Source organism: Onychomys torridus, chromosome 5, assembly GCF_903995425.1.
Source record: "Onychomys torridus chromosome 5, mOncTor1.1, whole genome shotgun sequence".
NCBI lineage: Eukaryota > Metazoa > Chordata > Mammalia > Rodentia > Cricetidae > Onychomys > Onychomys torridus.
The window spans coordinates 22,091,582-22,119,193 of NC_050447.1; the positions used below are offsets into that span (position 1 = coordinate 22,091,582).

General features: G+C 39.3%; 1 protein-coding gene across 1 annotated transcript in view; it reads left to right on the forward strand.

Annotated features, from left to right (window-relative positions):
- Rspry1 (ring finger and SPRY domain containing 1) overlaps positions 1–27,612 on the forward strand; it is a 51,415-nt gene that overhangs the window by 1,437 nt on the left and 22,366 nt on the right. Inside the window, exons 2-8 of the mRNA XM_036188161.1 lie at positions 12,662–13,163; positions 18,399–18,451; positions 19,073–19,185; positions 22,615–22,741; positions 23,479–23,537; positions 25,594–25,660; positions 26,787–26,918. Of these exons, the coding sequence (XP_036044054.1) occupies positions 12,814–13,163; positions 18,399–18,451; positions 19,073–19,185; positions 22,615–22,741; positions 23,479–23,537; positions 25,594–25,660; positions 26,787–26,918 (901 nt within the window). The 5' untranslated portion in view covers positions 12,662–12,813. The remainder of the gene's footprint in view (positions 1–12,661; positions 13,164–18,398; positions 18,452–19,072; positions 19,186–22,614; positions 22,742–23,478; positions 23,538–25,593; positions 25,661–26,786; positions 26,919–27,612) is intronic.

Sequence of the window (27,612 nt, forward strand, 5' to 3'; positions counted from 1 at the left end):
TCTGCTTCCTTGACAGGAAGAGGTTTCCAGTTTTTGTTTGCAGAGTTTGCCTTTACTTCGGACTTCTGGTGGTGCTGGTAGGAGTTAGCACTTCCTTCAGGGAGTTTTTCTCCAAGAAATTTGTTCTCAATATTGTAGGCCCACTTCTTGTATGTATTCCTGGCCTTTGGATGGCTATACGAAGTGAACGCAATGCTGCCTCCTTCAATTGTAATTTGTAAATAGGCCTGCATTTTTCCTTCCAGGAATTCTGCCTTGTGGTACCCCCAGAGTGGGGATTACAAAGGCACTTCTTTTAATTTTCCATTTTCTGTAGAGTTTGCATTTCTTGGGGGGTGATAACTTGCTTTGTAGATCCCTGTTATTATGAGGTTATAAGAACCTATGTCAGTGTGTGACACTTCACTAACCTTTGCTTAATGGTACTTGTTAGAGCTGCTTTGTTAGGGCTGGTGTCCCAAAATTTTAGTGAGTTACTTGTGGTTTTTGTTGTTGTCTTTTTAAAATAGGCTTTTTAAAAAGTTGACCTGAGTTTTCTGTTTTTTTAATATTACATTTCATGATTGTTGTTTCGTTATTTTATTTTATTTTATTTATTGTGGTGATTTTTGTGAGAGTCTTGATTTCTCAGGATACATAGTGTCCGGGGCTTCTGCTTAATATCTTTGTAAATTCTGCTTTTTACTATTTTTACAAGACCTTCATTTTTTTCTAGACTCAATATTTTTAAGCTATTGATTATATAAAAGTATTCCACCGTGGCCTATGTAGTTTTTTATGCTTTGTCAGCTAAATAACTTTTTTTAGTAAGTATCAAGGGAAACTAAAAGCTTACTTAGCATTGTATATAATAGTGTGTTTTTCTGTACTGAACAGAGAAGAAACAGTTCTCTCAGCTCTGAAATACAGTCAGCAAGTTTAGTAACAGTAACTGTGTTTCTGAAGTGTATTTAAACAATCTGTTTAAACTCATGATATTAAATTAGTATTTGAGGATTATATAATTTTTTTCTAACAAAGTTTTTGTTTTGTTTTGTTTTATGTAGGCAGGGTCTTAACATGTATCCTAAACTGATCTGGAATCATTGGTCCTCTTGCCTCAGCTTTGTGGGTACTAGGACTGCAGGTGTGTACCCTACCTGGCTTTTTTTTTTTTTTTTTTTTAAACACAAGGTCTCCGTATGTAACCCTGGCTGGCCTGGAACTCACAGAGATCACCTGCCTCTGCCTCCAGAGTACTGGGATGAAAGGTGTGCGCCACCGTATTCAGTGAGGTCGTTTTTTATGATGGAGAATCACCTTAAAGGTTTTAAAATACAACTTTCTTTAGTACTCTAAAATCTGTATAGCTTTAAAAAATTATTAGGAATTCTTTTTAAAGAATTTTCTTGCTAAGCAAATTTTAAAGGGATTTATTTTTATTATTTTTAATTATGTATATGTGGAAGAGAAATATGGTACATGTGTGCAGGTGCCTCTGGAGCTGGAGGTTTAGGCAGTTGTGAGCCAGTTGGTGCTAGGAATAGAACTGGATGCCCTTAACCACTGAACCATCTCTCCAGCCCTATTAGGAATTCTTGAAGTTGGTGATCTCTATTACAAAACACTAAATGGGAATTTTTCTGTATTTTAGGGTCAGATCCTTGTAAAGTAAAACTTAATATTCATCATTAGATTCTAAGTGTAAGGGGGAAGTAAGCAGGCACCACCAGTAACCAACTGAACCAGTAATTAATTTCAATTGTTGGTTTGTTTGCTTATTTAGTTGTTTTTTTTATTTTCTTTTTCTTCCTCCTCCTCCTTCCTCCTTCTCCTTCCTCTTCTTTCTCCTCCTCTTCCTCTTCCTTTTCCTCCTCCTCCTTGTAGCTTTTGGCATTTTCAAGGCATTTGCCATTGAGTGGGATGAATATTTTTTTCTGGTATTCAAATTGAAAAGTTGAAAAACTGAATAGTCAGGAAGTAGTGAATGCCAAAACCTAGGCCACAGCCCTTAGGAAACTTTTACAACTTGTAGTGGGGCAAAAGAATGAATATTTTCTTCCTGGAGCTGGAGTTACAGGCACTGGTGAGCCATGCAGCATGGGTGCTGGGTCTTCTGCAAGAGCTGTGTGTGCTCTGCCCGCTGAGCAGCCCCTCCAAACCCTGCTTACCTGCCTTTTTGTGTGAGCTTTGAGCACTAGAAAATACTCAGATAGCGAGAAGTTGATGTACTCCGACAGCTTGGCAATGAGTGACCTCTGCATGCAGCTGTTCTCCTGCTTGACAGTACAGTACCCGGGCGTAATGTCATGGGTCCTCAGCAAGTGTATTATTACTCTGTAGTTTATGTTTCAGAGTTGGTTTTTTCTTACTTCTACCTCCTAAAGAATTAAGTTTCCTCTCCTTTGTTCCCTGAATGCAGTATTCTCAAAATATGACTCCTGCTCCACCCTTCCTCATGGGAAATACAGCTCCTTTATTCAGTTCTTATTGCTTCATCATTGCTCATAGTTACAGATGCCTATGAATTACATATTAATAATTTTCAAAGTCAGTGTTTAAGGCTTGCTAAGATATTTGTTACCTCAGACTAAAGCAATTAGAATTTACTGCAATTGGACTGGGGAGATTCAGTGGGCAAGGGCATTAGCCATAGAAGCTGAAGGACCTGAGATCAAATCTCCATAACCCATGTATAGCCATGCGCAGTGGGGTGAATCTATAATCCCAGTGCTCTTACATGGAGATGGGAGGCAGAATTGATAGGATTTCCATAAGCTGGCAAGCCTGGTGTACATGGCAAAACAAGAGACTGCCTCAGTCAAGATAGGAGGCAAGGACCAATGCCTGAGGTTGTCCTGACCTCCACATATATATAGTCTGTGCCTCAAATCACATGTGAACATGAACACACAAGATTTTTTTTTTCAAAAGAATTTATTGTAGTCTCTAGTACCTTTTCCCTTAGGTGGTCTGCCCTGGGACGCTTTTTGCACCCATGCAAAACTCCTCACTTACCAGGTGCAGAGTGTGGATTCCTGCAGTATTCAGAAAGGGTTTAACTTGGGGTACAACATCCATATTGCTCTCATTGGATTTCTGATCTTTGTTGTTGTTGTTTTCATTAAACTTACTGTTTAGCCTTAGCTTTATCAATTTAATTTTTAAACTCTCTGTTAACCTTTCATGGTACGGTTTTAAATTTCTGAATTTTTAAAAATTTATTTTTGTGGGCTGGAGAGATGACTCGGAGGTTAAGAGCAGTGGCTACTCTTCCAGAGGTCCTGAGTTCAATTCCCAGCAACCACATGGTGGCTCACATCTATCTGTAATGAGATCTGGTGTGAAGGTACACACGCAGGCAGAGCACTGTATACATAATAAATAAATAAATCTTAAAAAAAATTTATTTTTGTTCTCTGTGTGTGCATGTATGTGTGGAGATCAGAGAAGGCCTTTGTTTTCTCTTTTCCCCCTTCCATGGATTCTAGGGATTGAACTCAGGTGGCCAGGCTTGTGTGGGAAAGCGTGAATCTTTACCCACTGAGCCATCTCACTGGTCCGCACTGTGATAATTTGAGAGCATGTTGCAATGCAGTTGCTAATGCTGATTTATAGTCTTCTAAGAACTTGCCTGAACAGAGATACTTCAGAGTGGTCAAGTTCCTTTTCAACTAGTGGCCAACAGTCTCCTTCCAGTGGCTCTCATGTATGACCCATAGGCCTTGTTAGGGAGTTAAGTGTGTTGTCTGTTGCTGCCCTTCATCCCGATCCCCAGCTCCCTTTGCCAAGAGTACACGGACATTTTTCATCCTTGTTCAGTACCTAGTACATACTTATTGAATGGTGATATCACAATTTTTAAAGCTTTCAACACTTTGTAAAATTTTCTGTTTTTTAAATATTTTAACACTTTCTGGTTTTACAGATTTTAGAATAAATTCACCTTGGTATTTATGACTCTATTAGATCTGATGGGCATACAACTGTGTGTACAATCAGGTGTTTTAGACAGCATTTTAAACAGATATTAGTAAGGAAATGTTTGCCATTTGGGCCACTTATACATTTGTTTACTTTTCTTAATAGCATAGAATTTTTTCAATAGAAAAAAATTTTCTTTCAAACTTATATGTATTTAGATAATGTAGCAACATGCTTCCTGGTATTTGGGTCTTCTGGGGTGAAACCTTCAAGTAATCAAGAATATTGTTTGTTTTCCTCCCCTCTTCTGCAGCCATCATTAACACTTACCGCAGTTCTTACTTGGAATTTCCTTTTTGCATATAAGGCAGATACTTGTTCATCCTTAAGACTTACTCGAAGGATATTTACTGTTTGTTTTTTCTGTTATTTACTTCTGAAAATTCCTCGTTCTAGTCAAGGCCTAAATTTTATTTTTATTATTTACTTATATGTTTTTTTGCCTGCGTATATGTGTGTAGTGTGTGTGCATGTGTGTATTATGTGTTTCCATGTGTCTGGTCATGTGTGTTTGCACATGCATGTAGAAACCAGAGGTTGACATTGTCTTACTCAATTGCTTAAGGCAGGGTCTCTGGCTGAGGCCAGAGTGCATCTGTTCAGCTAGTCTAGCTGGCCAGCTTGCTGTGGGGATCCTGTCTGCCTCACAAGTGCTGGGACTGATTGTGGTGGTCCCCCATGCCTGCCCAGCATTTGTGTGGGTCTTTGGGATCAAGCTGCAGTCCTCACACTCACACAGCAAGCACTTGACCCGTTGAACCACTTTCCAGCCACAGTGTGTTGTTGTTGTTGTTTTGTTTTGATTTGATTTTGATTTTTCCAAACAGGGTTTCTCTTTATAGCCCTGACTGTCCTGGAACTCACTCTATAGACCAGACTGGCCTCAAACTCAGAGTTCCACCTGCCTCTGCCTCCTCTGCTGAGTGCTGGGATTAAAGGCATGCACCACTATACCCAGCCAGTTTTATTTTTTAACCTGTGGTTTTGAATGCTAAAAGGTTTTTTCTTTTCTTCTTTGTGATGGGTAGGTCAGGATTGTGTCTATCATTCCTTCTGCCATAGTCTCACCTCCTTATGTAAGTTCTTGACACCAAATGTTACTGCCATTGGATTAGAAACGTTCAGTATTTTAGGTGAAAATTTTTTCAGGTACTCCTTCAACCTTAGCACACAAGAGGAGAATCATCTTGTGCTTATCCCAACCACTTGAAGTACAGTCTGTGGGATAATAGTCCCCTGTGTAACCTAGACCTCAAATGCTCATCAACATTACTGCTGACATAGTTTTGTACACTTGAGTGCCATATAAAAATACCTTATCAAAGCTGCTTTTCCCTTTGGGTGTAAAGTGAAATTCCAACCAAATCCAGTCTGCAGCTCTTGATATTCTAGGGAGACTGGCTCCCCAGGTCTCCTACAATACCAAATTCATAGATGCTCAGCTCCCTTATATAAGATGGCATAATGTTTGCATATAACCTACATGCATCTTCCTCTGTACTTTTAAGCCATTTCCACATTACTTACAATACCTAATAAAAATATAAATGCTATATAAATAGTTGTTAATCACTTATTGTTTAGAAAATAATAGCCCAGGAGCAACCTGTACATGTTTAGCACATTTGATTATTAAGTTTCAACTGTCAATTTGACACAACCTAGAAGCACTCCAGTGTCAATGAGGGATTGTCCAGATCAAGTAGGCCAATGGGCATGACTGTAGGGTAGTGACTTTATTATGTGGGTGGCACCATTCCCTAGACTTAGCAGAAGGTGAGCTGATTCATGCATTCATTGCTCCGTGTTCCTGGTTATTGATGTGATAGACCAGTTCCCTCAAGCGCATGTCTCTATGACGTCCTTACTATGAGGGACTCCAGCCTGGAACAGTGAGCTGAAAGAAATCTTTTCTCCCCCAGTTGGGGTCTTTTTATTACAGCAACAGAAAGGAAGTTCAGTCATTTTTTTCTCAAGTATCTTTTATCTGTAGTTAGTGGAACCTATGGGTGCAAGATGGGTGGAGATGGAGGACTATTTCTGACTTTCCCTTTTCTCCTCCAACTAAATATCAAATGCTTAGGAGGTCTGGAGAGATAGCTCAGTGATTAAGAGCATTGGCTGCTCTTTCAGAGGACATGGGTACAATTCCCAGCACCCACATAGTGGCTAACAGTCATCTGGAACTCCAGTTCTGAGGGATCTGACTCCTTCTGGCCTCCTCTAGCACAGACACATGCAGGCAAAACACCACACCCAAACACATAAAACAATAAAAAAAAAACCTAAAAACTTTAGGTATTTTCTATTTCAACTAGCATGTGAGCTCTCAAAATATATCTGCATTTATCTTATTGCAATACTAAATAATCAGTCTTGTTACTTTGCTTTCCTCCATCCAACCTCAGTAATTAAAGAAATTATGCTCTTTGCATATTCTACAAAGTATTTTCGAAGAACATTTATTTCTATGTAATGTATCCTATATTTTTCTTTTCTTCCTCTGTGGTTACGGCAAGTGCCCTGCTGGAAATGTACCTATCTTGATAGGGTTTGAAGACAAAGATATATGTGTTCAGCAAAACTCAGCATTTAAATATTTAAGGTTTGCATGATACATATAAATTTAGCTTCTAAAAACATTGAAGTCTAACTAGTAATAGGTATGCTGAATTATTGGAGGTATTCTAAAGCACGCAGTTTACTTCAAAATTTTTTAAAATGTAGATAGCTTGATGATGGATAGAGTGATGGACAAATTCGTGATAAAGCAAATACAAAATGTTAGTGGCAGACTAAGTGGTACGTATATAGATACTGTTTGCAGTGAATTAGTTCACCTCTGCTATATGCTTGAACATGCTCATCATAAAATTTTAGTTGAGGACAATAAAAGATGTTGCCAGAAGCCATTGCCTGAGACACACTATATTGAGAGAAAGTCTAAAGCATTTCCTAATGGGAGGAAACCACTGAAGCAGTACATAATGTGGCCTTGCATGCTGTTTGGTTTAGCCTTGAGGGTGAAGGCTAGAAAACATCCTGTGTCTTGTAACACTGTTTTGGAATGATGAGGTAAAGATCATATTAAGTGGTATTGGAACATAGTGACTTGTTTTCTGTCCTTGTGACCATTCACCAAGCTTCTCCATTCTTGACAGCATTGGGAAAGGAAGTCCCTTCTATCATGTGCTTAATAACTGAATGCAAGCGAATATTTGAAGAGATGAATCACTGATTCCTGGACAATTTGTTAGAGAGGGTTAGACCAGCTGGCCAAAACCTCGTGTCTGTGGTGAGCTGGCTTTGACTTTTTGAGGGTAGAGGCTTATGTTTCTTACTGACAGTCAGACAGTGAGCACTGATTTAACATGAAATTTACTAAGATCTGCTGAGCTTGTTGGTTTTCTTTTCCCCCTTATAGGAATTTTGAAAATTTTAAATATACAAATGTTATAAAAAAGGGCCTCACTTCAAATATATGTATTTATAAATGCTGTATTATCTGTAATTGTCATCTTGCAGCAAAATAATATAAAATGGTTAATGGTTTAAATTGTTGTCATTAAGATGGTGAGAAAAATATACTAAGCACTGATTGATATTCAGTGATAAGAATTCTCTTTGACTCAATTGAGGGCTGCCCCAGTCACAGATAGAATAGCTGTGTCTACTTAAGTGACCAGCACTTTGTACTTGTTTTTTGTTTGTTTTGCCTTAAAATTGACTAATGGTGAAAAGATAATGTTGAAGTTTATAGGCATTAAAAGTGTATTGCCTTTATATAATCTCTAGTCTCCTCAGACTCTGGATGATAGTACCCATAAGCAGGATACCATCTACTTTTTTATGATGCTTCACAGGGTAGATCTGATGGAAAATACTATACAGAGCTATTTTTATTGTTTTTCACTAATAAAAGTATTTCATTATGAAATTTCTATACATGCAGATTGGAGTGCTCCTCAACCCCCACAATTTTGTAATATGACTGCTTTCTAATAGCTCTTTTGGCTGTCATCTCCAAGCATTCAAAAATAATCTGTTTATTTTTCTGGAAGGAATATTGACATATTTGGCCTCACAAGAATCACCATTTAGTATTTCAATCTGTCCCATAATTCATTCAGTAGGTACTAGGTTCTGTGCCAGGTACTAATAGTGATTTCTAGACTTGGCTGCTGTCAAATTCACCTAGGGAGCTTTTAAGAAGTCACTGGCTTGGGCCACATCCTAGAAATGTGGATTCTGACTCTTCGGAGTTAGTTACTCTGAAGTAAGAATTGTTACTGTGTTCCCTTTTGTAAAATGTGTCACGGTCAAATTCATTAGTGTGCATGCCAGTGAATATAGCAGGGCTGAGACTTGTACCCAGGTCTATCTGGCTGTGATGTCCCTGTGCTGTGCTTGTGCTGTAGGAGGCCTCTGGTTTCCTGTGCAGAAGCTGTAGCTGGGGGTACTGTCTTGAAACTGTGGTCTTTGGCAAGTGGAACAGAACACATAAAGCCTCTTTTCTTTAGAGACAAAACAAAGTTGTTTGAAGTGTAATTGTTCAGCCTTATCACCCAAATAAACAGCAGTCACAGCTTCTTTCCTATGTAAACATGCTATGGGTAGCTCCTATTTCTAAGTAAGAAGCTATGCATTTGTAGTACTGAATGAATCTGAAGGAGTTTATACTTTGTACATGTATGTGCCATGGCTGTAAGCTAGAGAATATGGCCATTTCACAAACTCTTTAAAAATGACTACTGTAGTTTTTATTGGTGTATTTCATGAGTGATCCTCTGTGTAACATTTCATGACTTCTCCCACCTACGTCACACCTGGTCGTTATACATTATAGCTTTTTGTTAAGAAAAAGTCTCTAGCTGGGTGTGGTGCTACACATCTTTAATTCTAGTGCTTGGGAGGCAGAGGCAGGAGGATTTCTGTGAGTTCAAGGGCAGCCTGAGTTCCAGAACGGCCAGAGCTACCTAATGAGACCCTGTATCCAAAAACAAAAACAAAAACCAATAAATAAAGGAAAAAAAGAAAGTCTGTCATTAAAATAATTGAAAACTTTAAAAAATGTGTCTCACTAGGCTGGTAGCATCATGCCTATAGTCACAGCTACTTAGGAGGCTGAGGCAGGATGTTCACATGAGCCAGGAATTCAATGCTAAACTGTGTCTGGACAGCTTAGTGAAATTATTTAAAAAACAAAGCCCCCCTCCCTCCCCAAAAAAATAACCTCCATATCCTTCCTAAGAAATTTATGATGGACATCGTTTTCTGGATTATTTAAGGAAATAGCTCTTTTGGAAGGCATTGACCCAAAATGCACTTGACTTCAATTCAGAAATAGAAAAAAAAAAATTTTAACATTGTTCTTTTGTCTTTTTGAAGATTTATTTATGCCATATGTGTTTATTTGCATGAGTTTATGTGTACCATATTGCTTGCAGGAACCCTTGGAAACTAGATTTGCTGGAACTGGAGTTATAGGTGGTTATGAGCAGCCATGTGGACGCTGAGAACCAAACATGTTTCCTCTTAACCTCCGACCTATGTCTTCTGCCCCTCAATATTGTTTCTTGTAAATGATGCTTAATAACTTTTTATCTGTTGCTATTAAATTATCATTTTTATAGGACCTGTTCTTCCTCCTTCATGGCTTTGTTTTGTGGGACTTAAGCTTACTTTGACATTCTGAGATCATTACAAGTTATTTTTAGTACCAGACTGTCTACCTTGCTCCAGTGTGCCTTCCTCAATTTAATGTTTCCGGTTAGACTGAAGCTGTTTGTATCTTGTGTCCCATTTTGCTTTCCATACTGATGATGTGTAGGCTCTAGAGTGTTAAAGAAGCCAGTGAAATCTTTTCTGCTCTGGTGACATTGAGCATAGTCATGGGCTCTGACCTTTAGGAGGAAGTAGTTTGGAATTAGCATTTCTGTGGGCATGATGCCTTTCCTTAAAGAACCCCCTGTGTTGGATCTTGGACCACTCCCTTCCAGCATCCACAAAATGTTAGTAGATTTAGCCACCAATGTTTATACCATGATGTGTAAGAAACAAGGATCACAATCCTCTTGCCTTGGCCTCCTGAGTACTAGAATTGCAGGCCTGGCTGAGAGCATGCATTCTTACACGCTGCTTGGTCTTTTCAGAAATCAGCATAATTTATATAAAACCCCTTTAACTGTGTAAAGTTATTTCTGGTTTCTTTCTCCTCTGTCCTTTTAAGCACTGAAAACTCTTGATTATCTACTCTCTAGAGGGAATTGTGCCCTGGCCTTCACAGTAATAGGAATGTCTTGCAACTTTTTGTGAGTTTAGTGTGAGTTTTATGTTAAAAAACCTATTTCCAGCTGCATCCTTGCGTCAAGTTCTTACCTATATATTCTGTTACATCCTTTTAAGTACAAGCTTCAAATTTTAAAGGCAGCCTCACTGGTTTGGGGAAACCAAGAACATTTGTGCTATTACTTGATTGAGCCCTTGCTGTCTTAGTAGTCTGGGGCAGATAATATCTGTCTGTCCCATACCTCCATTCTCCTCCCTGGTACTAGGTGAAACTATGTACACCAGTATATGTATATGTGTTTGTTATGTATGTGTGTATGTATACATGTATATATGTAAACATTTTATTTTGGCATTCTCTACAAACTGCCATGAGGTTCTGCTGGGTCTGCCCACCTCTCTGAAAAGTTCAGCTCTTCTTTTTTCTGATCCTGGCCAGAGCCTAAGTATGCTTTTTCTGGTACTTCAGGTTTTCTTACTCTTTCTCAAAGTCCTCCTTCCCACCATGTGGCTGGATAACTCAAATGGCACGGGTATTTTTCTTTTCTTCTTCATTCTTTTCCCTAAAGTAGCCACTGAGATTTACAGGTTTCCTGCCCTGGGATGATTCTTTTAAACTCTAATAAAATTAAAAAATAAAAAACCATAAAGAAAAGAATTCTCATCTGCATTGTTTTTGTTTATTTTTGAGGGTTTTTTTTTTGGGGGGGGCGGGTGTTTTTGTTACTTTATTTTGTTTTTCTGAGACAGAGTTTCTCTGTGTAGACCTGTCTGCCCTGGAACTCACGCTGTAGACCAGGCTGGCCTCGAACTCAGCTCCACCTGCCTCTGCCTCCAGAGTGCTGAGATTAAAAGATGCTCCACCACACCTGGCCTATTATTGTAGTTTTTTATTTGGTTCATTTTTACTTTTAGCTACCATCCTTTTTTCTATATCCTACTTCCAAAACTTCTTTTCAGAACCTAATCACATGTTTTCAGATCAATGAAGAGCTGTTTCCACCATTTATGATGGTAAACACATTGTGTGGGATGAGACTAGCCATCCATGGATTCGTGTGGAGTGCAGGAACTGTGCCTTCCCTGTTTTCATCCTTAGTCTCAGCCTGGTGCTTGGCAGAAGTTGCTTGGAGTGTTTCAAGCAGAGATAATCAGTACATTTTACTCTTAACTTTGTAGCAACAGACTAATCATTGTGAAGAACGTAACTTTTCATCATGAATTCATGTTTTTCTGAACAATCTTCCTTATGTAACAGAAAAAGTTTGTGTATGACCATTTGCATGATTTCTATAAATTCTTCCTCTCTCCTCCCTACCTGTGTGTGTGTGTGTGTGTGTGTGTGTGTGTGTGTGTGTGTGTGTGTGTCTCCCCGTCTCCCCCCTCTGTGGGTATATAGAGGCCGGAACAGAATGTGGACTGTCTTTCTCTATTGCTCTGTGCCTTACTGTCTTAAGATAGAATCTTGTGCTGAACTAGAGGCTGGCCATTTTAGCTAGGCTAGCTACTTGGGATCTACCAGGATCTGGCTCCCAATGCTGGGTTTACAAGCACATACTGCCATGCCCAATCTTTTCTGTGGGTGCTGGGGACTTGAACTTGGGTCCTCATGCTTGTAGAGCAAGCACTCTTACCCACTGAGCCATTTCCCTAGCCCTGAATTGTGTAAATCTTAAGTGATCCTCCTTTGGGAAATTGATGTAGTTTCCTTCATTTAAGAGAAACATTCTTTTATTATTAGATAGGAGCTATGATATTTGTATCATAACTTTTTCAACAACAGACATATGTAATTAGATGTTTTATTTGAAACATTAAATTGTCCCATATGTTTAAATAAAGAAAGGACGTGACTCATTTTTTATCACAGAAGGAGCCTTTAAAAATGTTGCACAATTTGTCAAATGTATTTCTGTAGAGATAAGAACTACATACATGGTTTTTAAACATTGATTAGAACTCCTGTGGCTTACAAGGGTATGGTTTAGCAATCAATCAACTTTATGTTTAATGAATGATAAAAAGACATTCCTGGTGCTGGTGAGATGACTTAGTGGATGAAAGTACTTTCTATGCAAGCATGATGATCTGGATTCGATCCCCAGGCCCCATGTGGTAGGAGAGAACTGACTTCTGAATGTTGTCCTTCGGCCTCCTTATGTGTGCTGTGGCATACACGTGTTCACACTCACATACATGCAAAATACTCGTGTTCATTTTTTAATTTAAAAGGAATTGTTGATTGTTCTGTTATGGAAAGATAGCTTTATGGTGGGAACCTATAAAAATAACCAAGAATTCTTCATTGTAATCTGAATGCTATTAAAACCACACTAGCAAAATTTGAGTAATTTGAGTAATTGAGTGGCCAAGATCTTGTTAATTTCCTTCCTCTCTTTCTGTCTTATAGAACTGCCAGTGCATGGCCAGCATTCCTGGTGGTTGACGATGTTGGAAATCAGCTGTTCAACCTTCTCCAGCACTCAGTTGTTAAAAATGAATAGAATGCAAGTGCGGCTCCACAGTATGAAAACAGTGCTCGGAAAACTGGAAACTAGCTAAATGATTGTCTTTGGTTGGGCTGTGTTCTTAGCAAGCAGAAGCCTTGGTCAGGGTCTGCTGTTGACTCTCGAGGAGCACATAGCCCACTTACTGGGGACTACAGGTGCCACTACTACTATGGGTAATTCCTGTATCTGCCGAGATGACAGTGGAGCAGAAGACAGTGTTGACGCCCACCAGCAGCAGGCTGAAAACAGTGCAGTCCCTACTGCTGACACTAGGAGCCAACCTCGGGACCCTGTTCGGCCTCCAAGGAGAGGCCGAGGACCACATGAGCCAAGGAGAAAGAAACAAAATGTGGATGGATTAGTGCTGGATACACTGGCGGTAATACGGACTCTTGTAGATAAGTAAGTATCTGACTTACCATCGCCACCAATGTCACAGAAAGTTCTGCCAGGAACCACCACTTTGGAACTCCTTCCATTCATTTAAGATACTATTCGCCAAGCCTTGTGCTCCTAGGCTAAGAGAGAACACTTATTTCTCCTCTGATGGTGGAGTAAATAAGGTTGGATGATTTTACTTGCTGTCATCTACTTCTGTCTGGAAAAGTTTGAATGTTTCTGTACAGAAAACTCATTGAAAATATGGTCTTGGAGTAAATTTATGTTAATTGCTGAAGTAGGAAATTAGGAAATGATTTCTTGAAGATCCATTACTGTTCTTGCCAACCTGTTCTGCAGACCATATATTCAAGATGAATAGTCTTACCAAGAGTATGGCTGCATGCAACTCCTGTGGGCAGTTAAAGAGAGTTTTACCCCTCTCTCCTGGTTATTATTTCTTTTTTAGCCTATTAGATCCATTTGAGGAAATTGTAAGTTGAAACTGCAGGGCACACCTGGGCCTGAGTTTTCTTTCTCCTGTTTTGTCTAAAGACAAAAATCTCAGTTTGAATGACAGTGAAATTAAAGGATATTGTTCAAATTGAGAAAAGTACAGCGTAGGGTTTATTAGGTGCTTAAGTTTTAGACTACAAAGGACCTAGATTCAGATTCTTTTTTGTTACTAGCCTTATGACACTGAGCAAGGTACTTCTCTAATCTTTTTTTTTTTTTTTTTTTAAGTAAGAATTATTATTCTGGGGGCTGGAGAGATGGCTCAGTGGTTAAAGAATACTGGGTTTTCTCCCCAAGGACCCAGGTTCAATTCCTAGCATCCACATGGCAGCTCACAACTGTCTGTAGCTCCAATTCCAGAGGATCTGACACCTTCACACAGATATATATGCAGGCAAAACACCAACGCACATAAAATAAATCTTTTTTAAAAAATCAATAATTAAAAGAATTGCAGGCAGTGGTGGCGCACGCCTGTAATCCCAGCACTTGGGAGGCAGAGGCAGGTGGATCTCTGTGAGTTCGAGGCCAGCCTGGTCTACAGAGCTAGTCCAGGAAAGGCTCCAAAGCTACAGAGAAACCCTGTCTCGAAACAAAATAAAACAAAAAGAATTGCTATTCTTCTATAGTTTGTATAAATGGTCTAGTTTGGTACTTTATATTAGAAAAAAAAGAAATGCTCAAAAGATAGCAGTCATTTTTTAGCAGTCATTTTTAGTTTCTACTTTAGGCCAAAGTAGTAAGTATTTAATAATCACACTAATAAAAGCAGTTTTGTTTAGTTCCTTAAACATGATAAAGAAAAAAACTACTATGCACCTAAAATATACAAGCAAATCCTTAGAGTTATATTAGAGTCTTCTACACAGTCCTGAAGTGTTTGTTGATCTCCAAGAATAATAATTCTGGGGGTTAGGGATACTTCACAGTAGTTAGAGCACTTGACTAATATTCATTACACTCTTAACTAGATTAAACAAAAAAGAATCTTCCTTTTAAAAGTTATTCTTCATAGGGTATAATTATAATAGAAAATTATCCTTTCCAAATAAGGAAGTAAACCACAACAATGTTAAATTAAGCACATTGGAGGAAAAAAAAAGTGCAGAGTAGGTTTTGCTGTATTTTAAAGGCAATAGGAGCAAGCCTTAGTTCCCAGTTCTAAGCAAACACTACAAATTGTGAGTGTTGGTATTAATCAAGCTTCTAATTCACATAGGAGAGGCAAGCGTACCTTTAATCCCAGCAGAGGCAGTTGGTAACTCTCTCTAATCCCAGCAAGGGCAAGAGAATCTCTGAGTTTGAGTCCAGTCTGGTCTACAGAGCAAGTTCCAGAACAGCCAAGGCTACACAGAGAAACCCTGTCTCTAAAACAACAGAGAGAGGGAGGCAAGTACTATATGCTTGAGTAACAAAGTGACTTTTACTTAAATTTGTCTCCATGGAATAAGTATAATTCCTGAGACTGGAAAAATAAAGCAGGCCTTGAACTTGCAATCCTCTTGTTTTGGCCTCCAGAGTACCTGGGATTACAGGGGTGACCCAGCTTTATTTTATTATGTTTTTATTATTCTTTTTTATTATTGTGTGTATGATGTGTGCATGTATGTGTGAGTGCAGGCACATGCTTGCTATAGACATGGGTGTGGCATTCAGAGGACAACCCGGGTGTCTGTCCTCACCCTCTACCTGCCGTTGAGACCTGCCTCATTTGCCGTTCTCACTGCATGCACCCGGTGAACTGCTCTGCAGCCTTGGAGGACTGCTGTCTCTGCCTCTCATCTCACTGTAGAAGCTCTGGGCTTGCTGCACCAGACTTTTATGTGGGTTCTGGAGACTCAAACTCAGGTCCTCACAGGTGGGCTTTACCCACAGTGCTATCTCCACAGTCCTGTGGCTTGATTTCAGAAGATAGTAAAGGGTAATTTTATAGCTTAGAAAGTTCTTGAGGTTGTCAAGATGCAGTGTGAAGGAGAGCTAGGAAGGACAGGACAAAGGGATCTAGCAAGAATATATCTAAGTCTGTTACAGATGCAGATGGCAGTTAGCAAACAGTCTCCTCATTGTATTTTCTTGTTCACTTAGGAAGAGATGCAACTGATAGGAGAGACAGCCAGTGCTCCATAGCAGAGAGGAGCTATGGAAGAAAGTTTTTATGCTGTTGGTTTCTAGCTCTCCACAACTTTATTTTGAAATAAACTACCTAATTGCCCCATGCCTTTTATACCCAGAACTTTTCTTGTTGTGGCTGTTGATTTTAATCCTTTGTATTTTGTTCTTCAGTTCTGGAAATTTCTCAGCTATTATTTCTTTGAATATTTCTGATATTCAAATTGAATCCTTCAGTATTTTTTCAAATACTGCCCCCTTTTTGAGACAAGGTCTTGCTGTGTAGCTTAAGCTGACCTCAAACTCAGGATTTTCTCCCTGCCTCAGCCTCCTGAATGCCAGAGTACCTACATGCCAGGCATGTAGAACCACACGTGTCTGCCAGTGTTCTCTGCGAACTCACTCAGTTTCTCTTTCTGACATATCTGAATTCCTTTTGTCTTTCCTTTTTTACGTCTGCTTCTTGGATTTTGTCTTGTTTTCATGCCCTTATAGCTGTGGTTCCTGCAAATACACTTATTTTAAAGTCATTTGAAAGTTCTTATTTGCTTATTTTGAGTAGTGACTAAAATAACGCTAGGTTTGTTTTTTTTTTAACATATTTGGAAATTTAATTTACAGATTCCTTTTTTCCCCTCTCTTTTCTGAGACAAGGTCTCACTGTGTAGGTGGGGCAGGCCACACTGTGAGGTCTTCCCATTTCAGCCTTCTTAAACTACTGGATTACAGTAGGCCTGTGCCATCATACTGTGCTGCAGATTTGCTCCTGGGTTTTTCCTCACCTGTATGTATGCTTCATGCCATGCATATTCAAAGGAGCTAATGTGCTCCCCCAGTCTCCAAGTAAACCTAATTGAAATTGGTACTTCTGAGTTTCCAACTGTAAAAAGCTAAGGCCTGCAGCATACATTTTTTATTTTGCCTTTTTTTTTTTTTTAATTTTTGTCCCAGGAGACTTGTACTTTATGCCACTTGTATCTGATTATCATCTAACTTTCTTAACTCCTTCCATTGGGAGGGGTCCATGCTCTAGATGTACTCTGTGCCACTCTTCTGCCCTTCCGTAGATGAGGCTTTGTCCCATTACCTTGCAAGCAAAGCATCCTCAGTCCTCAGTCCCTTTTACAGCCCACAGCTCAGTAATCCTCTGGCATACCTTCTATCTGCCATCAGAAATGTCTGCTCTGTTTCTGCCTCGTTGGGCATTTACCTTCTTTGAGCAGAGGGATGTATTTGTGTCCTTTGTGTACCCCCACATAGAATTACAATAGTCCTTTTCATTGTTGATTGCTGGCTCCTGTTGCATTTTATTATTTTTCTGCTCTTCTTTAATTTTATTTTCTTCATCACCTATATTCACATATCACATTTGCTTGCATCTGTATCAGAAGAATATCTATAGAGAGAATTTGGGTAAGGATTTTAAAATGTACATAATCAATTTAATTATACAAACCTTTAAAAGAATTTCTCTCAATATTATGTTCTGGATCTATTTTCTTCATCACCTATATTCACATATCACATTTGCTTGCATCTGTATCAGAAGAATATCTATAGAGAGAATTTGGGTAAGGATTTTAAAATGTACATAATCAATTTAATTATACAAACCTTTAAAAGAATTTCTCTCAATATTATGTTCTGGATCCCCAGCACCCATGTAAAACCTGGGTGCATCTGTAACCCTGGCACTGGGATAGTGAAGACAGGTAGAGCCCAGGGGTGCTCACTGGCTACCCAGTATAGCTGAAATGGTGAGCTCCAGGTTTACTGAGAGATACCGTATCAAAAAATAAGGTGGAGAGTGATAGAGGATGACATCGATCTTTGCGCGCGCGCGCGCGCACACACACACACACACACAAATACGTACACACAAATGTGTGTGTGTGTGTGTGTGTGTGTGTGTGCAAGCGAACACACAACAAAAACAGAAATCCAAAACTTAAAACCAAAAGGTGAGTTCTTAAGCAATTTCAGTTATCATTGTTTGGTGGAAAATGTTTTAGCACTGACACTCCCCTAAAACAAACACCTCTTTAGAATTCCTGGAGTGACATTGTGAAAACCCTAATAGACATTTAATTCCATTTTAGAGAAGTATCTATCACTAAAAAATTCCTCTTGCTTTCATTTTTGGATTCTTCTGTTACCATTTTATGAAGTTTGAACAAATAGTGCTATTTTTTCAGAATAAGTCTTGTAAGCACAGTGTGTCTACAGGCCCTTGATTCCTAAGGCCTCTGTGGAATTACCATCTCCCATCTAACATCTGCTTAAGAGAAACGTGAGGCCAATGCTGTTGACCTGCATGGCACATGTCAGCTGGCACTGGGCTTTGAGAGAGTGAGCAGAAAGTTCGTGTCTAGTTTTAGTACCATGCTTTTCCTTAGGTGGCATGGTGGGCTTGTGTGTCCCTACGTACGCTCTTTCCTTGGGAGCCGGCACAGTGACTGGAAGCAAGCACACATGGCCTCCACTTGTTCTTACAGTTGTTTATCTGGTTGTCTCTTCATCTCTTTCCTTCACATTAACTCATGTTGATTTCTGACTATTTTGGCCCCATACTTCCAGTTTGAATTTTATTTGGGATTAAATTCAAGTCTAATGTCTTAAATGTTTGCTTTTCAGTGATCAGGAACCTCCCTATTCAATGATTACATTACATGAAATGGCAGAAACAGGTATTTTCAAGTTTTTATTTTTAATACTTCCTAATGAATTAAAAATAATGAAAAATGTATGACCACTTTTTTAAAGATTATAAACATAGAAAAGTTATGGGTGTATGTAAGTCCCCTCTAAAAGTCTAACAGGAACCATATATTGCATCCTCAATATTAAACTGCACATCTGAGTGATGGTTGTATCTCATTTGAAATTGAGATAAGAAAATTTATTTTATTGGTGGTTCTTTGTACTTGTCCTAGAATGGGGAGGATAACTATTTGTTGTTCAACATCCTTAAGTGTCATTCCAAAATAGAGCCAAGTACTGAGTTTATGTAGTTAAGTCCTATTTGACAAATGAGATGCTTAAAACTATTTTAATCATAATCTGAGAATCAAGGTCATAGCTTAATTTTCTCCAATTAAAGATGCCCTTCAGTCACCAGACACCTGTAACAGTATTTTGGCTCCATGATGACGACTAGGAATTTATGACAGTACCATGTTAACTTCTAGCTTCTTAAAGCCACCATATAAAGGCCAAAAGTGTTTCTTTGTTAAAGTAAAGTCCTTTTGTATGTTTTCATGTTTCCAAAATAGTGACTCCATTACATAATCTTCTTGGTTTGCCCTTAGATGAAGGATGGTTGGATGTTGTCCAGTCTTTAATTAGAGTTATTCCATTGGAAGATCCATTGGGACCAGCTGTTATAACATTGTTACTAGACGAATGTCCATTGCCCACTAAAGTAAGTTAAACTGATCTTCATGGAATTGTCATCTGTGCCCTATGTGCACAGGATGAATAATCACAGAAGCATTTAATAGACTTTATGTACTTGAGATCTGTGTTATTCGGTAGTAACAAGAAAATTTTTATTGTTAATGAAGTATTGTATCCTCTACCAATAGGTTTTAGTTTAGTGTTTTTTAATGTTTAAAGTAGAAATGTTTGTTTCTGCATGGACAGTCTTGGCTTGAAAACTAGAAGAAAATGAGCTGATTTTATCTGTCTCTCAGCAATTTCCTCATAACAAAGATTTTCTATTAAGAGGAAGTACTGTACCGAAAGCCCTTTTGAGTCTACTTAGCACATTAGAGGTTTGCATAGCCTTGCTTATGATCTAACTAGGACACAAATGTTCACATTTTCATTGCTTTGGCCTCCACCTTCTACAGGCTGCCTCCATGCACACGTTTTATTTTGTTTTGTTTTGTTTGAGACCAGGTCTCACTATGTAGACTTTATAGGCCTGGAACTCACTTTGTAGACCAGGCTGGCCTCAAACTCATAGAAATCTGCCTGAGTGCTGGGATTAAAGGCATGCACCACCACGCCCATACATACTTTAAAAAATTTGGATTCTGATATATTTTATTTGTATGTTGAAGCCTTAGATACTTGAGCTCTCTAATAGGAAAACATGAACAGATAGAAATGTCTTTAGCCTAGTCATAGTTAGCTTTACCCATGCTTATAACTATTTCAGTTTTTAGTTTGCCTCAAAAATTGGTGGGATTTGTTTTTGCCTAATAGAACTTTCCTTTTTTTAAGATTTATTTATTTTGTATTTTGTACGTAGTGTTCTACCTGTATGTCTGCCTGCAGGCCAGAAGAGGGCACCAGATCTCATTATGGATGGTTGTGAGCCACCGTGTGGTTGCTGGGAATTGAACTCAGGACCTCTGGAAGAGCAGCCAGTGCCCTTAACCGTTGAGCCATCTCTCCAGTCCACTGATAGAGCTTTTTGTAAGCCAAGCATGGTAGTACATGCCTATAATTCTAGCATTCAGGTAGAAGTAGGAATTCCAGGAATCCCAGGAAATGCCTTGGCTACACAGTGGGTTTAAGGGCAGCTTGGACCACAGGAGAACCTGTCTTTAAAAAAATAATGGCCAGGCAGTGTTAATGCATGCCCTTAATCCCAGCACTCAGGAAGCAGAGGCAGGTGAATCTCTGTGACTTCGAGGTCAGCCTGATCTACAGAGCAAGTTATAGGACAGCCAAGGCTGCACAGAGAAACCCATCTCGAAAAACCAAAATAAATAATAGATGAATGAATGAACAAATAAATAAACAAAAGTGGGTGAGGTGGCTCATGCCTATAATCCCAGCATTTGGAAAGCTGCATAGAGGATTGCATGATCTCAAGGGCAGCTTGGGCTGAACTACTGAGCCCTTGTCCTGGGGGAGAAAGTAATTTATTGAATTACCTTCAGGTGCCTGCCCTGAGGAGATTTCTCCCAGAGTCCTGGGGAAGACAATACAAGTGGCTGGGATACTAATCTGAGCACACCGAGCTCATTAGTCCATTCACTTTATTTTTCTAAGTCAGCCCTATCTACAGAGCCTCTTTTCTGTTCTCGTACTTAGCTCCTCTCTGTCCCTTCTGCGGTTCTCTCAGTTCTTCTTTCGTTCTCCCCCCCCAGCATGTATAAATATCCATTCATTAATAACTTGTTAGTAAAGAACTACAAAGTAAGCTCTCAGGAGGAAGTATTCTGATAAGCACTTGGTAAAGGCTTGGTCAGCTTAATTGGTGATTGACAACAGCTGTAGGTTGTAAAAAGTTCTGGCTATCTCTTAAAGGGATAGCTACAAGGTTTACAAGGAAAGAAACCAATAGAGATTTAAGGAAAAAGCAAAGAAGATGTGTACTATTTTATGTGATTAATAATATCCAGACATGGTTAGTCAGTTAATATCCTTTTTCTATTAATCACCTGAATCTCAGGCCTATATATAATTAATATACTAAGCCTAAAACCTTGCATTAAAAACTGGTGTAGAAATAAATACAAAGTGTTAACTGTTTTTTGAATCAGAGTGGGGATGTGCCGGTGGAGGAAGCTTAGGGTAACATAGGTGCTGTTGATCTCTTGAAGGACTAAGATAGACCAAGGCCAGACACCTGTACTATCACTTCTAGTATGCTATAATTCTTCTGAAGGGTTTTGACCTAACATGGCCAGGCACCTGCAGTTCACTCTGTGAAAGTTCTATGAAGACACTTTGTCTGGCTTATTTAGTCTAGTCAATGGCTAAGGATGGAGAACAAGACCTCTAAGTGTCTACAGCCACATGGAACAATAGACTAGTATGAAGCATATTTTAGTATGTTTCTATTCATAAAAATTGTACAGTTAAATAAGAAACGATCTTCTTGACCATCCACAATTATGTGTGCCCATAAGATTGAAATATAATCATGAGATTACATGTACACATTATATGGAAATGTACGGCAAGTGGGAAGATATCATAGCTGTTATTGCACAAGTTTACAACAAGAAACAGCCAATTCATTCAAAAGGCAGTAATTCCATAACACCTTGCATGATGATTTCCTCCAACAGAACCCTTGATTCTGATAGGTTGACCTTCTGAACACTAGTTGTTAACCTGCTGTATATACCCATAGTCTTTTGCTACCAGCAGCTCTCAGTAGTAACTTTTTATTTCAATATCACTAGGTCATAATTATTTTTGGTTTTATGTTTTGGAATTTGTTGTTTTAAGTTAGGGTCTCACTGTGTATATTTGGTTTCTTTTTGAGACAGGGTCTCGCTGTGTAATATAGGCTGGTCTTGAGTTTAGCCTTGGTCTTACAAAATCCATGCCTCAGCCTTCTGAGTCCTGAAATTTTAGGTATGTTCCACCATGACCAAGTTACTGTGATTAATCATTGTTGACATTTGAATGGGTTTAGTCTGGTCAATGATTCAAGATTTTGTGTGTATGTGTATATGTGTGTGTGTGTGTGTATAAAAACTGGATGTGGTAGTGCATACCTATAATCCCAGCACTCAGGAAGCTGAGGCTTGAGGATTGCCACAAGTTCAAGACCAGCCTGGGCTACATAATGAGTTCCAGGATGGCCTTGGTATATATGGCTATATGTATGGCTATATATACCAAAACTCCATCTCAGAAACCAAAAGTGTAAAATACGTATTGTCTATAACTGGTACATTTTGAATAAAGTGAAATCTGGCATTGAGAAAACTTAAGGTTGGTCAGATATTTTCCATAAATAATAATGATACCATTGGAATAATTTTATGTGATTATTCCAAGTTCATTGAATACCTTTTTATAGTTTTGTTTCCAGGAATTCCCTCAGGAAAATAACCTGCAGAGTGTGTATTCATCAAATCTATGTGTAACTTTTTTATAGGATGCACTCCAGAAATTGACTGAAATTCTCAATTTAAATGGAGAAGTAGCATGCCAGGACTCAGGCCACCCTGCCAAACATAGGAACACATCCGCAGTCTTGGGCTGCTTGGCTGAGAAACTAGCAGGTAACTCTAGCACACACCACCCAAGAGCCTTACTTGTTTGACATTGAGACCTTTGGGCAACCTGTTATTGCAGAAAGAAGCTGAGTGGTGGCACACACCTATAACCAAGGCACTTTAAGACAAGAGGGCTAAGAGTTCAAAGCCAGCCTCCCCTGCATAGTGAGTTAGAGGCCAACCAGAACTATGGGAGACCCTTTTTCAAAACAAACAAAAAACAAAAAAGAAATGAACAGAAATGGACTAAAAGGAAGAAAATTATTCAAAAGACACAATTAAATGCAGTCTAATTTAGCTTTATTTTTTCAGAGAAATTTAAGATAAATCTGTTATATTTATTTGCTTAAGACAGGGAAAAGGCTAAATTAGTATAATAAATAGTTATATGCACTTAGAGAAATGAATATCACCCATTTTAGAAATATTAACAGCAAATCACATGAGAGTGTCTCAGCCAGTTTATATATAGTGGAAGAAATAATGGATTGAAAATCAGAACATGTGGGTACTGACTCAGACTATCATGGCTCCCCAAGAGCCCTGTAACTAGTCTCTTTATGGTGGACTCAGTTGCCAAGCTGTGAAATGGGGATGATAGTAGGAACAGCCTGAGAGAGGAGGCCCGAGTAATGTGCAAAAGAGTATAGAATTCAAGCAAAATAATTTGGTTGTTGTTAGTTAACTGATTTAAAATAGTGTGACACTTTTAACTATGTCCAGTGTTTGCTGTGTTTGTCTAGGTCCTGCAAGCATAGGTTTACTTAGCCCAGGAATATTGGAATATTTGCTACAGTGTCTGGTAAGTAAGACATCAAAGCTTATTCTCATCATACAGATTGTCTGTTTTTCTCAAATCACTAACATAGTCCCTGGTGCAGAGAATAGGGTGAGTTGTAAATTTTATGTACAGGTGTTTCCTAGGTATTTGTTTATCACCTCCTATGTTTAGAGACAGAAAGGAAAGAGAGAGAGGTAAGTATTTATTACAAGCAAATAACAATTGAATTGGTCTGGTTTTAAATTTAGTCATAAGATAGCTGCTAGGACTTTTTGTGTGTTAAGTAATGAAAAATACAACCACCACTACCACCCCACATACATACACACACACACACACACACACACACACACACACACACACACACTGTAAACAAAATTCATGGCATTCCAACAACAGGCCCGGTTCCCAGAGTATATAAATCTCTACTCCTGCCCACCCTTCCCTTTACAGTTAAAGCTGTCACTGTAGGAGTGTTTGATGTGTCACCCATGAAGTTGTGGTTTGCTGAAGCTGTGTCTCCCTGTCACTCACAGCACTTGCCTGCAGTCTGACAAGCCTGTGTTTCTAAGTTATTTTTGCAAGCCTAGTGAACATTGGCCTTTTTAAAAACTATATTCTAAAAGAATTTATTTGTTGGTGCCTACACAATATGTGATTAAAATAACCCTTTTTTTTTTTTTTTTTGGTGGAGCAGAGGATCGAACCCAGGGCCTTGTGCTTGCTAGGCAAGCGCTCTACCACTGAGCTAATTCATCAACCCTAAAATAACCCTTACACTGCTCTGAATGAGCACTGGTAAATACCAAAGTAGTAGGAGAGTCACTTACAAAGTTCACTGTAACTTAAAGGAATAGAACCACTCCGACAACAGCTGACTTACACCGACAGGGTGGATCAGGAGCAAATCGCTTCCTGAAGACTGAGTGCTGTAAGAGTGCTGAGAAGATGAAGGGATGGGTGAGGTGAGCGTGTGATGGGGTGACAAGGGGCCTGTGGTAATCATGAAAGACAGACTTCCTGATGTGGGGGTTAGCTAGCTTATGACAAGGTTAAGATGAGGAACTCACAGTGTGTTTCCTGCAGCATGGCAGAAGCCTAGTGACCGAGGTATCTGATCAGAGAAGGCAGTGTTCAGAGATAGGAGGACATGAACTGGAGTAGCCAGGTGGAAGGTTTGGGGCTGGAAGAGCCAGGCAGGAGGGTTAAGGATGTGGCAAGGATAAAGGTGCTGAAGAGGCTTTACAGCAGGGAGAACAGGGCTTCTAGGAGTTGTGCTAAGCTTCAGCAGGCACCACAGAAATGCATGGGAACTCACTGGTGTTCTAGAACTCTCCGAAGGCTCCCAACATACCTGGGAGAAAGCAAGAATGTAAGAAGATAAGATAATAAACATACAGGCCTGATGAGTGGGAACTGATGTGATGTAAACTCAAATGTAAGTTAAGTACACTTCTTGTCTCTCTCCCATCATCATCAGCATCTGTAGAATTCCCTGCAGGAACTAGATTAAAACTAAGATCTTGCTGGGTGTGGTGGCTCACGCCTTTAGTCCCAGCACTGGGAGGCAGAGGCAGATGGATCTCTCTGAATTCGACGCCAGCCTATTCTGGGACAACCAGAGCTACATAATAGACCCTGTCTCAAACAAACAGACAGACAAAAAACTAAGATGCTAATTGATAATATCATTATTTATAAGTCTGGAACTGGTATTATCTCTTTGGGGGTACTAACGGTCATTTTTAACTATAATTCTAGTTTTCTTTTTGGCTTGTTTTAATGAGTATAAGCATGAACATTATTTTAGTTAACAGAGCCCTAATACACGTTACTAAGTCTAATAGCATAATGCATTTTTAATGAAACACTGCTGAAATGTCCATATCTATAAATTAACTCAATAACTATCTTGATCCTCCAGTATTCGAGTGGACAACTGAGATTTTGAATGAGGGAGACTTTTTCTGCTGTCCCAAGTATATAATCTGGCATGTATGAAGTAAGAATATGAAATTGATTCCTTACCGATTCTGCAGTGGTGTGACTTTTGTCTTTATTTATTGTTGTCTTTCAGAAGTTACAGTCCCACCCCACAGTCATGCTTTTTGCACTGATTGCACTGGAAAAGTTTGCCCAGACAAGTAGGTATAGTGACTTCTTGCACTAATAGTCTTTGGTTATAAACGTGAGCCTACATTTTGAACTCCATCAAATGTACATACATTCTGGTTATAAGACCAGCAGAGTATATCAGGAACAAAAACAAAGATTGTTCTCAGCTAAGATTCCAAGCATGGTGACTATAATTACTTTAGAGCTAAAACTTTCGTGCTCAGGGGACAGAGAGATGGGTCAGCAATTAAGACTGCTTGCTTTGCAGTCATGAAGACCTGAGTGTGGATCCCAACACTCATTAACAAGCCCAGCACCTCATGAAGATCTCTGAGGTAAAGAAAGACAAAAGGGTTGCTGAGGCTTGCTGGCTTCCAGCCCAGTCAGGAAAATAGAAGCCCCCAATTCAAGGAGTGTTCCTGCCTCAAAAGGAATGGTGTTGAGAAATAGATAAGGACATCCATGCTCTCTTCTGGCTTCCACACATGCCTTACACATGTGTGCATATATTCACCCAGACATAAACATGTAACTCACACAGAGAGAGAATTTAAAAAAATAATTGCAGGGACATGATGAAGCTGGAGAGATGGTTTGGCAGTTAAGAACACTTGATGCTCTTCCAGAGGACTGGAATTTGGTTCCCAGTACCAATATTGTTTGGCAGCTCACAGCCACCGATAGCTCCAGCTCCAGGAGATCTGATACACTCTTCTGGCCTCTACAGGCACTCAGGCACATGGGGCATACACATTCACTGACTCATTTGCATATACATAAATAAAAACTTTAAGCTGGGCATTATAGTGCATGCCTTTAATCTTAGCACTTAGGACACAGAGGCAGTTTGAGTTTGAAGCCAGCCTGGTCTAGGTAGTGAGTTCCAGGACAGCCAGGGATACACAGAGAACCCCTGTCTCAAAAGAACCAAAACAATAATAATAAATAATAAACAAATCAATCTTTTAAAAATAGTGATGAAATTGTAGAAAGTAGCCACAACTCTTTGACTGTGTCATCCCTAGAAGGAAGCATAGAAATCTATTCTAGTCTCCAAATTCTCTCTTGTGTCTCCTCATTCCTTACCACCACTAATCTGTCCAACACATCCTCCTCCTCTTCCATTGTTATTGAAAGATTTCATCCTTCCAACAGGTGAGAATAAATTGACTATCTCTGAATCCAGTATTAGTGATCGACTGGTCACCTTGGAGTTGTGGGCTGATGATCCTGATTATCTGAAACGTCAAGTTGGCTTCTGTGCCCAGTGGAGCTTAGACAATCTCTGTAAGTGGGAGTTGTCCTTTATTAAACTGTGTTTCTGCTTCTCTATATTAATATTTTTATTCTATTTATGTTGAGTTGGGGGGATGGGTGTGCACATATGTAGAGGCTAGAGGACAAATTTCAGGAGTTGGTTCTCTTTTTCCGCCATGTGGGTTCCATGTCATCAGGCAAATGCCTGTACCTGCTGAGCAGTCTCAGCAGCCAAAATTTGTTTACATTTCTAAATCCCGGTCTTCAATAGGATCAGTAGCCTTCCTTTTACTGTGATGAGTGGGAGTTCTTAATAAGCTTCCTACTGCAGGGTGGATATACTCTAAAAGAAAAGTGTCTTAGGCACCTTTCAGAGGAGAGTTCAATGGAATGTTTCTAGTGCCAGCATTCTCCAGTTCACAGACCTTTACTGACACATGCTGAGTCAGACTCTTAATTATAGAGCTCTGTCTAAGAACTTGCCAACACACACTTTCCTCACTGCCCTCCAACTAGATCCAGCTAGCTCCACTCTGGGCCTGTTCACACCTGCACTTTCTTTGTCTTTTCTTTTTGTGTGTGCATGTGTGGTGTTTCTATTGTCATGTGACAACGTCTGACATAAACAACCTCCTGGGAAGAATTACTGATTTGGGTTCATAGTTTCTGCTCTCAGTTTCCATGGCAGGAAGGTGGGAAGAATAGTTTCCTCAGGGAGGCCAGA